The 13,674-nt window shown below is 47.5% G+C and overlaps 1 protein-coding gene across 3 annotated transcripts in view; it reads left to right on the plus strand.

Moving 5' to 3' along the window:
* GBA2 (glucosylceramidase beta 2) overlaps nucleotides 1-9,351 on the plus strand; it is a 167,649-nt gene extending 158,298 nt beyond the window's left edge. For all 3 annotated transcript variants that reach the window (XM_069205700.1, XM_069205699.1, XM_069205701.1), the window contains 2 exons: nucleotides 5,228-5,419; nucleotides 5,510-9,351. In XM_069205700.1, coding sequence (XP_069061801.1) covers nucleotides 5,228-5,419; nucleotides 5,510-5,716 — 399 coding nt within the window. In that variant the 3' untranslated portion in view covers nucleotides 5,717-9,351. The remainder of the gene's footprint in view (nucleotides 1-5,227; nucleotides 5,420-5,509) is intronic.
* Nucleotides 9,352-13,674: the final 4,323 nt, after the last annotated feature.

Below are 13,674 nucleotides of genomic sequence, written 5' to 3' on the forward strand. Positions count from 1 at the left end.
GGAATAAATGAGGGATTACAATTGCTCTTTTGTTTTAATTTTTAAATATAAACATAAACAGCCAAACGCCTGAGTCTCGATTCACTCTTTCTTTTTGCTTCCAGTTGTAATGACTGGTGCAATACACCTTGAGACTTGCCCCTGAGAAAGTCACATCTCTCCAGAGCTGTGACGGGGTGTTCTCCTAAGGTGGGAATCTTTGTATCTGTAAAGTCAGCGTCTTCTCTGGTTCTCGTTTCAATCCGATTTCCCCTGTCCAAATCTTCTCTGTCCTTCTCCTTGCGTCCTCTCGCTTCCACGCCCTTGTCTTCTCTCCTGCGCTACAGCCTTGGCCACACCCCCTTAAAGAACTCATCCGCTTCTTTCTATCCTTGTGAGAAAAGTGGGCTCTCTTCCTGGTTACTTCCTAGGAGGACGTCATTTCTAGGTCCTCTTTGTAGGGTAGTTGTTGCTTCTGTCTGTAAGGGCAAGGCAGATGAATCATGGGGCAGACACCAGGGAAGATCCTCGTCCCCTATGGCCCCATCAAGGTCAGTTCCTTGACACCTACCCACATCGCAGGACACACAATCAACCCCTTCTTCACCTCCAGCAACGGATTCAGGTACATCCACACCACACTACTCACCTGGTTCGACCGCCCAAGCGTACTCTTCACCATCTCTTGACCCACAAACCCCGGTACTGAGCCCCCCCCAGATCCACACGGGTAAACTGGAAAAAGGTATCAGAAGACCAGTGGAACAACACTTTCTGCTTCTACCACCCAGACTCTACACATGACCCTGAACAAGCAGCAAAGAGATTCTCCCAGTGGATCACAGAATGCGCTGACTGCATCGCACCCACCAAGACAGCCAGGGTCAAAGAACAAAGCAAAAGAGCAATCTGGTTCACAGGGGAACTGCACTCCTCCAAATACAACTGCTGACAGCTTGAAAAGAAGTGGGGCATCAGCAAAAAAAACAGAAGACCGGGCCGCCTTCAGGATGTACCACCGCCTCCTGAAAGAAACCAAGAAGAACCCATTTGCAGACAGCATCAAAGCCAGCATAAACCACAGAAAATAACTCTTTGCCATGGTGAAGGAGTTCACCAACCTGCAGCCACCGAGAACAATATCGCTCCCTCCCAGGAACTGCGTGACAACCTCTCTGACTTCTTCCACAACAAGATCTCAGACATCTACAAAAACGTTGAACACCAGCCCTCTGCCTCAGACAGTATCAACCAGCTCACATGCACAAACACAGACCCCAAACACCTTCCCATCTCCTGGGAACTCCTCACCATGCAAGACACTATCTCCATCATGAACTCCGTATACTCAGAAGCACCCACGGACCCCTGCTCCCTCCACGTCTTCAACCTCAGAAGCAAGACAATTGGCGACAAACTCAGAAAGGTCCTGAGTACCTCCATCACCATGTCCACCTTCCTGGAGGTCTAGAAGCATGCTGAAGTGAGGCCCCTCCTGAAAAAACATCTGCCGACCCAGAACTACCGTCCAATCTCTCTGCTCCCCTATCAAGCAAAAGTCAGCAAGAAAGAGATTAACCAGCAGCTCATCCAACATCTAGAAGACCACAACCTTCTGGACCCACCTCCCAATCTGGATTGTGAGCTAACCACAGCGAGACAGCCCTGATTGCAGCCACAAATGACATCAGCGCCCTTCTGGACTGTAGGAAACAGCAGCCCTCATCCTCCTAGATCTGCCTGCCACGTTTGATACCGTCTCCCACCACATCCTGATCAACAGACTCCACCACATTGGGTTTCAAGGAAACGCCTTCATATGGATCGCCTTGTACCTCACCGGCAGAAACCAAAGGATCAGTCTCCCACTGTTCTCCTCAGAGCCCAGGCTCATTTGTGAAGTCCTCCAATGATTGTCCCTCTACCTGACCCTCTTCAACACCTACATAGCCCCCCTGGCCGTCACCGTCAGATCACATGGACTCAACATCATCTCCTAAGCCAAGAGCTCATCCTCTCACTGTCCAAAGATCCCTCCATCTCAAAAGCTAACTTCCACAGATGCATGATGAACGTAGCAGAGTGGATGAAGGACAACTGTCTCAAACTCAACACCGAAAAAATGGAAGTCCTAATCTTTGGGTGCAGCACCTTGCCATGGACTGACATGTGGTGACCTGCAGAGCTCGGCACACCCCCTCCCCAACAGACCAAGCCCGCAACCTCAGCATCATCCTGGATAGCAAGCTATCCATGAAGAAATAAGTTGACGCAGTCTCATCTCCCTGCTTCCACACCCTTTGCATGCTCCACAAGATCTTCAGGTGACTCCCAGCAGACACCAGGAGGACTGTCACGCAGGCCCCCATCATCATCAGAAGGATGGACTACGGAAAGACGCTCTACGTAGGAATCAAAGCACACCTCCTGAAGAGATTCTGGACAGTCCAGAACTCAGCGGCAAGACTCCTACTCAACCTCCGTGGAAGCACCCACATCACACCCCATCTAAATAAAACTATATACTGGCTCCTGATTCAGAAGAGATGCCAGTTCAAGGTGCTGACCCACGCCTACAAGGCCCTGCACAATGAAGGACCAGCATACATCAACAGACTCCTGACCTTCCACTAACCGACCAGACACCTACGATCAGCTTCCCTCTCCCTCGCAGACACCCCACAGATCAGTCGATCCAACAGCAGAGGACGCCCCTTTCCTACACCTGGCAGCAAAGGCCTGGAACAACCTCCCCCTACACCTCAGCACCACACCGTCATACCAGCCATTCAGAAGAGAACTAAAGACCTCGATGTTCGAATGATCTTTCCTCCATGCAGCAGCAGACAGCTCCAGCTCCTCGAGACCCTCACGGGTGATTTGACACCCTCTATAAATATTTGATTGATTTAATCACAATTACTATAGTCTGTGGGTGCTCTTACAGATGAAACGGCTTCTAAGGCCAATTTTCTCTTTACTCTAAAGAAAATTTTACCCTTGAAAGGCTTTCTGTAAAGTTCTCTGGGAATGTTCGCGTGTAAAAATTCTATTACCTGGTCCTCTAGGAACCTTCTTGCCTGGTTTCTTGTCAAAGGAGAGAAAACTGTCTCACCCCCATGGGAATTGCATATGTGAGCCCCAAGTCAACACTTACAATGCCATGCTACCCAAAAAGCACGCCAGACTTGACAGCCTCAGCAACATAGTTTACGAGGACCCCTCTGATGTACTCGACACCATGAGCCAACTTCACTTTCTCTGCCATAAACCTCGAAATTCTAACCCAAGGATGTGTCTGTCTTAACGTATGTTTTTGATTTAGCTGTATTGCAAGGGGCCAAGGCTGGCGATCACACCCTCATATTCCCACCTCTTGAGATGGTGGATAGTAACGGTGGGAGGATCTCTTCGGTGACATGCCCGCTCTCTGGTTGCTGCAGCTGTGGTGAAGATTAGCGCTGTAGTCCTACAATGAGTTACAAGCTCCTACAGCATTAGTTGATAAAATATTAAATTTGGCACACGCTTTCTTTAAACTTATAGCACTTACTGATTTCCACATAACCAAGGGACTATTATTCCCAGATTCTTCTTTTAGAACAACTTTTACAGGGCAAACATTATATTGATAGTATATTTTGACTATAGATCGAACCCGCCTACCTATCAGTTGCTTATTTGATAGTTTCATATATTTCAAAATGCTAATGTTTCCCATGAATCTCACATCCAGTAGGTCTTTATTCATTCAGTTTCCACTAATACTGATTTAGCTACTTTGCAGGCATGTTGTTCGGTAGCCAGTTGGGCTACATCTTGTGTCCTCTATCCTAAGGATGTTTTATTATGATTTGTAGAGCGCAGTATCACCTGTGAGAGTTTCCTAGCGCTGAGCAAGTGTGAGACTAGCCAAACCTGGGGCGTAGTGGCGCTGCTCACAAAGCCGGGTCTTCAGCTTCTCGTGGAATTCAAGAAGTGAGGGCGAGGCTCTTGTGTATCGTGGTAGGTCGTACAACGCTTTAGCAGCGATGTAGGAGAAAGCTCGGCCCCTGCATCTGGTTTTCCATATGCATGGGATGTGTGCAAGTAGGGAGCCCACACTCGCATAGCTGTCTAGACAGTTTGTGAAAGCAGATGCAGTTGTTGAGGTATGCTGGGCCAGTGGAGCTTCTTCAGGTATGGTGTGATTTGAGTGCGGTGTCGAAGGCTGAGAGTAATTTTTGCCGCCAATTTTTGAATGGTCTGCAGTGTTCAGGTGAGTGTTTGTTAATTCTGGCATAGAGGGTGTTTCCGTAGTCCAGCTTGGTTGTGACAAAGGGCATATGTCACGATTTTCTAGGTCCCTATTGAGAGCCATTTGAAAATCTTCCTCAGCATCTTCAGGGTATGGGATCATGAGGCAGTGGCACGTTTGACTTTGTGATCATACCACGTTTGCTGTTGATGATGATACCGAGGTTCTTGACAATGTGGCCACCAGGTTGAGTCTCACAGTGAAGTGCTCTTCCCGAAGATCACGATATTGGTCTTCAGATTCAGACATTTGCCCTCATCCTGTGGGCTCTTTCAGTTTTGCATGAGTTGAACTTGATCTGTGTCCTCGGCATCTTGTCCATGAGGAAGAGAATGAGTTGTGTATTGTCGATGTAGGAGAGGATGTTGATACCATGTGAGCAAATTATGCTGGCTAGAGAAGTCATGTATCCATTGAAGAGGGTCGGGCTCCAGGAAAATTCTTGTGGACCCATGCAGATGAGGTCGAAGACATCCAAGATGTACGATGCCAGGCAGACTCACAGGGTCCTTCTAGTCCAGAAGGGACAGATCCATCGGGATGCACGTCCCTGTATACTGATTTGTAGGCATTGGATGAAGTAGATATGTCTGGATAAGATTGCTGTGATCAGTCCCCAGTTTTGACAGGCAAGTCTCAGTGACATCTTTGCTTGAGCTATTCTCATGACGGTGTTGCCACTGTAGTCATACTCCACGAAGATGCAAATTTTGTCCTCTTCAATCATCCACTGAACCCATTCACAAGTAGCTATTTTTCATTTGCCAGCTGCTTCAGCCTAGTTGGAAATTATTCTTCAGCTCGGATTGAGGGGGAGATGTACTTGGCATGAACATTCAGTAGGGATATGGCTGTATGTGTAAAAATCATGTTGTGGTGTAACAAAAAAAACACTAAACGATAGGAGTAGGAAGTCACTACACTGGGTTAATAAAATTCTTTTTATGTCAGGTTTTCCCCAGAGAGCACATCAGAAGCGCCCTACAGACTATCTTTGAACTGAATGTCAAGCGGTTTGGTGGTGGAACCATGGGAGCTGTGAATGGGATGCGACCAGACGGGAAGATAGACACCTCCAGCGTGCAGTCGGATGAAGTTTGGGTTGGAGTTGTGTATGGTCTCGCTGCCACCATGATTCAGGAGGTATAGTGTGACTTTTTTGTGATTGTCTTGTTTTGTATTTTTTGATTCTTACAAGCTTCCTGACCTGTTTCTCACCTCTCACTCCTGCAGGGTCTTGTGGAGGAGGGCTTTGAGACCGCAGAGGGCTGTTATAGAACAGTATGGGAGCGCCTTGGTATGGCCTTTCAGACACCAGAAGCATACTGTGAGAAGAACATCTTCCGGTCCCTGGCTTACATGCGACCTCTCAGTGTATGGGGCATGCAGCTTGCACTGCAGTGCAGAGCTAAAGAGACTCCCCCACCACAGGGAAAGTAATGCAATCACGGACGCTGCTAAGAGGAGAACACAACTGTGAGTGTGAATCAGGCCACTGCCGTCCCTGGCCACGACTGCTGCTCTTCTGCACATGCGCAGTTTTACCCTGTGAAATTTATGATGACTTCCCAAAAGGGTGGCATACCCTTTGACACCGCTCGAAAGTGGACTCGCTGATAACACTTCTCCATGCCCTGAACTTTTAAAGTGTGATTTTAGCTGCTGTATCTGATCACAACCCTGCGGTACTTACGGTTGTCTTCTGTTGCTTCATCATGTTCTGACTGAATCAGTGTGGGGTCCTGGTGTGTCCCTTTAAGTCAATGTTTTTAAATCATGTAAAATAATGGCGGCAGACGAGGATGGTGACCGCTTCTAGATTCCTGCTCCTGTTTTTAATTATGTAGAAAGTTTAAATGTCCCCATCATGGCGTGGGAACAGGAAGTACTTTAAACCTGACACCTGTGTTTTGATGAATGGATGCTCTGTGGATTTATATCATCACGTTCTATTGTCGACACTTGGGTAGGTCTTTGCTCATGTCTCCCCCACAAGATCCTATTCTCTGCTGCCCTATTATGCATGGACTTTCTTTCAGGGTGTACTGTATGCTCCCCTCAGGATTAGAATGATTATAGTTAGCATCTCCTGCACACCATCTTCTGACAGCCCTAGGCTGTCGTGGGTTCTCTTCAGTAGCGACCTGAGCACTGGTTTCATGCTGGAGATCTGTCACTCAAGACTGTCTCTAAGACTGCCTTGATGGAGTGTGTCCAGGGTCTTCTATGATTCTTCCTGGTTCCAGCCACTTTGTGTTTGTGTTCTGCATAATCGTCTCGTCTCTCATGGGTGTTAGGATATGTGTAAGGTGCAGCAGATCTGTTGTGAGATTTGGTCTGCAGTTCCCTCTAAGTTTCTATCTTTTCAGCTGTTAACCTCTTGTGTTTGTCTTGTGCATTTGTGCCATCGCGTCCGGACTTGGCACCACTGGTAGCTTGTCGAGCTCTGCTAGATAATGTTACTCTGCTATCCAGATTGGCACCTGGAGTACTGCACTCTCTTGATGCTTGACTTTAACAGTTTTGGGACTTTTCTATTAATACCCAATAGTGTTGCTTTCTCACTCACTGCCTTCATAAACAAGCAGTGCCAAATACCAGGGAAGAGCAGGGTCATTCGCTGCCCTCAATGCCAGTATTAGCAACTGACAGCTCTTGACCTTGGAGTTACTTGAAATGTAAGGCTGCAGGGTCTGATGGCAAGAATATTGGTTGTGCTACTGAGTATCAAATACCAGAATACTGACCTATAAAGTTACATGTATATAGGGAAATATAGGTTTACTATTTCTAACTCCACAACTACGTACCTTGGAGATAAATATATATATATTCTTGCCAGGTTACAAATATATGGAGTTAGATATGGAACATCTATACTTACCTGTTGATATTTCACTGTCAGTATTTTGTACTCTATATTCTCTGCCATCGATGATCTGGTTTCTACGTTCAGGTATAGACCAAGGTTATCTGCCTTCTTGTTCAAGCCCTTCTTTTGCAGTGAACATGTCTGTCTGATCTTTTATTTAAGTGTGGTGGTGCTCTTTCATGTTTGTGTCTTTACCTACAGACTGCTATATGGTGGGTCTGGAGCTGTGGGACTTCTCCTAGGACCAACTCAAGGTACACTAGCCATAGTCAGTGGGTGTACCGAGGACTCCTCCCAGGCTAATGATACCCTACGAAGAGGGAAACATTTGTAATTATGTACTGTACATTCCATCATGTCCATCAGTATTTTGGAACGGGTGCCTGTTTGGCCTCCTTGTTATCTAGTCTTAAGCAAAGGAGCCCTGGTGGCACTGAAAACATCTTTCAGGGATTTCAAATAGGGTGTTGGCTTCGCACATGGCATCCTGCAGACACTTGGTGGGGTCTGTTCTCTGTTGCCTTCCTATTGGCCCCACTGCTCTCTAGTTAACCACTGCTTGTGAGCCATTGGGATCACAAGAATAAGGAATTACTGGTTTTGAATGTGGGCTGGGCCATGTCATCCTCCCACAGTCTTCGTAACTCACTTTGTTTTAGATCTCTGGTATTCTCATGCTGTGAGAATGGCCAGTCGGCTTGTGCCGTCAGATGCCCTGACCTTAACCCTGGGTGCTCAGACAGGCCAGTTTCTGCTGCAGGCTGGGAAGGGGGGATCCTGGCGGTTTGAAGCAATGCTGTGGGTTAATGAAAGGTGGAATTGAAGGAAATACCCAGCTGACCTCTCCGTGACAATTAGCCAGTGCATTGATGCGTATGAAGATGGCCAAAGTTAGTTCTGTGGAACACATCCATTTTCAGAGCCGCAACTCTGGCCATTGTGTTGGTGAAAACACTGCAATGTGAATGCTTCTCATGTGATGCCAAGGCGTGTTTATAAAATGATCGCAGGTGATAGGGGTGCATCACAGTACTGTTTATAATGTTGAATCAGTACCTCTCACAGGTGGAGTGCAACTCACACTGTAAGGGAGAATGTTTTATTCTGTGAGTCCTTCCTTCCTGTAGACTGGTATCTGTTTATGCAGCCCATGTGATTCATCTGTTTTAATCTGTTAAATATTAGCTAATGAGACATTGGATAGGCAGTGCTTCTGTTGGGGCCAGGCATGACTCCTGCAACACTGGTTACCCAATAGAAGAGAGAGCAGTGTCGCCCCTTTCCAGTATCTGCATGACTAGGGCGACATGTTCCACGAGGCCTGGACCCAGTGTCTGCTTGTGCACAGACACACCTAGCGGCCTCAGAGTGAGACACGCTGCCTAGTGTGTATATACAAAAAACATATAAATACTGTACATTTGAATCTGTATTTCCTAACCAACAGCTAAACCCATTACCCTATGAACTTTTACTGGCTAAGACTGTAAGATGCACTCTAGCACACACCTCTTATGTTGCTGCTTTCTATTGGATCATTGACATTGTCCCCAGTCCATTCTTGGCCATTTATCTGCAGCGGACATTAGAAAACAAAGCTAATCTGATGTCTTCTGGTTCATTACGAGAGCTAACATGCGGTGGCACTCCTGGGAGATCACTGTGCCCGTGGTTGAACATTCCGGTCCCTTTAACCTCATGTGCACCACATATAGAATGTGACCCTTTGAGCATATGGTCTTTTCTTGCCTCTTGCTAGTGCCCAAAGAGTTTGCCCTACCCCGGCAGTGCCACTAACGCAGTGCAGACAAAGACCCCTCATTCTTGGATGGAAGGGTATTTTCTACTCCCTTCCCCCAGCTGTAAGGCAGACTCAACCTCAGCTGCCTCCTGCAATCTCCAGATAGTACACACAGCATCAATTCTCCCTAGTTTTTACTTGATTACTTCAAGACCATGTTTATATGTACTACAATCAAGCGCCCCTGCGTGCTTCACCTAGAATGTGTGATCTCTGGTGATCTGCCATGCCAACCCCAATACATGTGACTAAGAGAGGTTCCCAAAAGCTTTATAAGTATAGACTATCTTCTGAACCTCTCAATGCACTCAAAGTTTGCACAGTATAATATTTGGTGATGTAATTATGTTATTTTATGTGTTTATTGATTTTAATTCAAATGTAAAAGATTCCTTGAATCAGGTGAGGTTTACGTTTGTTCATTTACCAAGATTGAATGGCTGGCAGAGGGGTGCAGCTCACCAGGGATTATGGATAGATCCATTGTAGAGGAGAAGCTGAGAAGATTAAAGATTACATCACTTCTGGACAAACCAATTCTACAGCTGCACTGTAGAGATAAATGCATCCTTCTACAATATATCTAGTGGGAAGTGACTTCCACTTCAATCCACTCATCCTATGTGATGTCTGCTTTAAACCACATATCCTCATGCTCTTGTGCTAAGAGTGCTTTATTACAATTCATAATAGAAAACTAACTGTTTGAGGCGTGTGTGACTGTAGATACACATGCTGTGCATACTCCTGCCAGCTAGTGTTTGGCTCAGATGTGTGCAGGTTGTTTTTCTTTGAAGAATTCTTCTTGAGTCACGAGGGGGTGTGACTTCACCTCTTGCTTGCATGTGCACATGCATGGTCATCGGCTCCATTGTTAGATTGTCTTCTTTCCGCTGTCAAGTTTGGGCATGTGCTTCTATGCTACGGATCAACACCGTCCCGATGATCTTTTCAGTTCTCACACTCCTATCTTTCAGCTGCTATTGTATTCAACTGTGTTTCCCCTTTTCTCTCGTATTGGGTCGCTGCTTCCAATTACAGTCCGGAAAACTTTGCCATTTGACTGCGGTCCCCAGTGGGACCTTGCCCATCATGGCCTCTCTTTCCTTCTATTTGGTCTGCTATCACCATGCCTCTGCTGTGATGGAACAGACACCCTTTCGATACTGCGATCATTGTCGTGCAAAATACCCCTAGGCCAGTCTCCACTAGGTCTGTAAATTCTGCCTCTCACCCGAGCACGACGAGGCCTCTTGCGATGCATGTCGGTCCTTTCAGTCAAAGAAGACCCTTCAAGACCACCAAGCCCGTCGACAGAGGTGTCACGCAGGAGCAGCAAAGATACTTCGACCTCGAGACTGAAGACCTCCCGCTGAGTATAGCTCCCCTGCCTCCTCAACACCGCTCTAAGCTGCTACTGACAGCTGCTCTGGACCCACAGAGGCAGGCTTCTGGGCCGCCACAGCCTTTGGGCCAAGGTTGGCACGGACTATCCACTTTAGACATCACGCTCCGCTTCGCCTCAGCGCTGAAGAAAATCCTAAAACCAACACCCTCACCTTCATGTTGTAGTGTGACACGGGCTGTATGGCCCCCTTGAGAAGGAGCGTTTGGACCTCCTCCTGAAGGAGACATTGGTGTTCCAGGTAGAGGACATACCTGCGGGGTGCTATATTGGGTCATGTGGAGCGAGCTTTAGACAACCCCCGTGTTGGATGATGTCTAACATCCACTGGTCTGAGGTGACATATCAAAGTCTGGCACCTGGTTCCCTTTTAACCAGTCACTTAGTGTTTTGACTGAGAAGTCAACAAAATCTACCCGGGACTGACTTGAGGTTTTTCATGTCTCCCTCAACCTGATCCTGTACTCCTCAGTTGTGAGTCCAAATCCCTCAAAAGGGCATCCTTCATTCCGTCATAGGAGTCGGCATCTGACTCATTCAGCGTCAGCTGTCTCTTCCTACACTTTCCTGACAACAGCTCCCAGAGTAGGGAGCCCCAGTGCTTTTGCCTGAGTTTTCTCATTTTACAAGCCCTCTCGAAGGCTGCATATAATTTTGTGGTACCGTCGCCCTCAGTATATTTGGGGACAATCCCTTTGGGGTTTTAGGGTCAAAAGCTTCTTCTTTTTTCTTATTTAAAATTTTGCCCCTGCCAGAGATGGGTCCAAGGCCTATCTCGGCTCTTAACTTTTCTATAGTTTAGCCTCTAGATCTGTCCTCTTAGCTAGCTTTTGAAGATCAGCATCTTCACTATCTAGGTCTTCAGGGGCACTGTCAGAATTGCTCCCAGTTGTGTTACTATCTGTAAGATTGATGAAAGAATCCTCATCCTCGTCTGTCTCCTCTTCCCCATTCTCATTATGGGTTTCTTTACCTGCCATGGCTCTATCATTTTCTGCAAGCAACTCTTGCAGATGGGCTTTTGTGGGTTTAGACCCCATGGTAAGTTTTCATGCTTGCCTGAAGACTTTAAGTTGGGCCAACCCAAGGCTTTGTAGGGGCCCAGGTTGAGCTCCTGGGATGTTCTTGCTGCCTCAGTCATGGTATTAAAGAAGTTGGGACCTTATTAGAAGCTCAGAAAATTTTGAATTCGAATTCTAAAAGGGCCTATCTAACTAGAGACTTTTGGACTGTGGGATTAAACACAAGCCCCTACAGCTACTTAAATAATTTAGAAACATGGAAACATTGGAGAAATGTTTTTAAGCTAAAGACAATTTTGGATTCCTTAGTGGAATCACTGATTAACTGAGTGGTGCAGCAAATGTCCAGTCTTGTATCCCACCCCGGCGCCACCAGTGTAGGAAGCTGGCTCCTTGTTGTTTACCAATATTAGGTATACCATGCAGAATCCAGGGATTCCCTTATGAGTGGACAGGGGCTTGCTGTTTTAGGGGTAGTGGTTGAGCAGCCTTAGGCTTCCAGAGAGGAGTGTTAGACATCTGCAGTAGGCACAAAGTCAGTAAATGACACACACGACTCAGTAAGGAGATCCACACCAATTTACAAAAATAACAAGTATCTAAATATATTTTGAGGGACCAGAATCATCACGATCAGGTAAGTATGTTTTGCAGAAGAAATTCTTACATGTTTGAAAAGTGCAGTTTCTGAAGCTGCAATGTTAACGTATGGAGGTAAAACATATACAGCAAACAGGGACTCAGCAGTGACTTACAAGACCAATCTTCCAGACTTAAGGTGAGTGAGGGGCAGGTTCCTAGGCCATACCAACAGGTCACCTTAGGCGGCGCTGGGGTGGCCGGGTGCAGAGGTGTAGTTCAGCTTCTGGTGCCCTGTTGAAGTCAATGGAGATCGAAATGGCCATAAAGACACTACAGGCAGGGTCTGGGGGTCCAGTCCACGTGAACTAAGAAGAGGGTTCAAAACTTGAGATGTTTGTGGACGTGGGGGCACTTTCGGTCGTCTTCTCCTGGGGCAAGGACGGCCGAGTGCAGGGGTGTCCTTAGGCATCAGGTTTCTGTCACCAGGCGGTTCCAGTAGAGAGGGCCTGCAGAAAGAGGCTACAGGCATGGACTGGGGGTCCAGTCCAATCAAGCCAAGAAGTGGGCTCAGGTCTTGCGAGGCTGGGAGACTTGGGGTACACCCTTTGTCCTCTTCGGTCCAGGGCGGACAGTTTGCAGAGGTCTCCTGAGGCATCTGGTCTTTGTCTTCAGATCCCTCGCGGTAGAGGGGGGCTTGCCCACAGAGGCTGCATGCATCATCAGGAAGGTCACAGAGGGGAGACCCAAGGTGGACTTCATCTCTGGAGGGATTGGGGAAGACGCTGGCATCATTGGCTCACTTCGACTCAGGCTAGGGGGCACAGGTGCAGTGGAGTTTTCCGGTGTCTGGTTTTGACAGTCAGAGTCCTCTTAGTTCTTCTCATGGGTGCCTGCATGATGCAGGTAAGCAGCGCCGATACTCCACAGGAGTTCCTGGTGCTGTGGTGAAGGTTGGTAGTCCTCCCAGGCTTTTGGAGGCTTCAGCAGCTGAAAGACGAGGTGTCTTTCTCGCAATTGTCAAAGTCAGCTGGCAGGGTTGGCGCCGAGTCAGTCACTGGTCTTCAGTTCTTGCCTTTTGCTTCTCTGGAGTCCTCCTTTCTTCAGGTCAGCAGGATTTGATTTCCTGGTGCCAGAGACTCCCCTGAATACTGAATGTAGGCGTGGTTAGAGGAGTATAGGGTAGTAGCCATGGGCCACTTACCCCTGGGGTCACTATGCCCCCCTATATGACCACTTCCTGTACAAAGTGGGCATAACCCTGTCCCAGAGTTTCTATTTCTGCCGTCACCAAGATGGCAGACTTTTAAAATGCCTGTCAGGCAGCTCACCGTAAGGATGGAATTATCTTAGAGTGGTCATGCCTTCCCGACTACTAATTATCCCTCCTGTCCAGGTGCCAAATGAGCCCTGGGGAGGCGGGCTGGCATCTCCTTCCTGCCAGATCTCCATTTCAAGGGCAGTGGGCTTCTTTGAAGTTCCCTGCCTTGCAATGCAAATTCGCAGGTCTTCCTTTTGGGAAGGGTGTGTTAACAGTCCTGCCAGAGCAGGCTTTGTTCCTGACTGCCGGAGAGCTAAGGCTGTCACCCTTGGGGGTCGGAAGCATGTCTGGTGGCGGCAGGCTAGTTGAAATTGGTCAGCCAGCACACTAGTAAATGGTAGGTTTTCCAGGGGTCACCGCTGCGGTGCCCTCTGGGTGCATGTATTGATAAATCCATC

The sequence above is a fragment of the Pleurodeles waltl genome, chromosome 1_2 (assembly GCF_031143425.1).
Source record: "Pleurodeles waltl isolate 20211129_DDA chromosome 1_2, aPleWal1.hap1.20221129, whole genome shotgun sequence".
Taxonomy (NCBI): Eukaryota; Metazoa; Chordata; class Amphibia; order Caudata; family Salamandridae; genus Pleurodeles; species Pleurodeles waltl.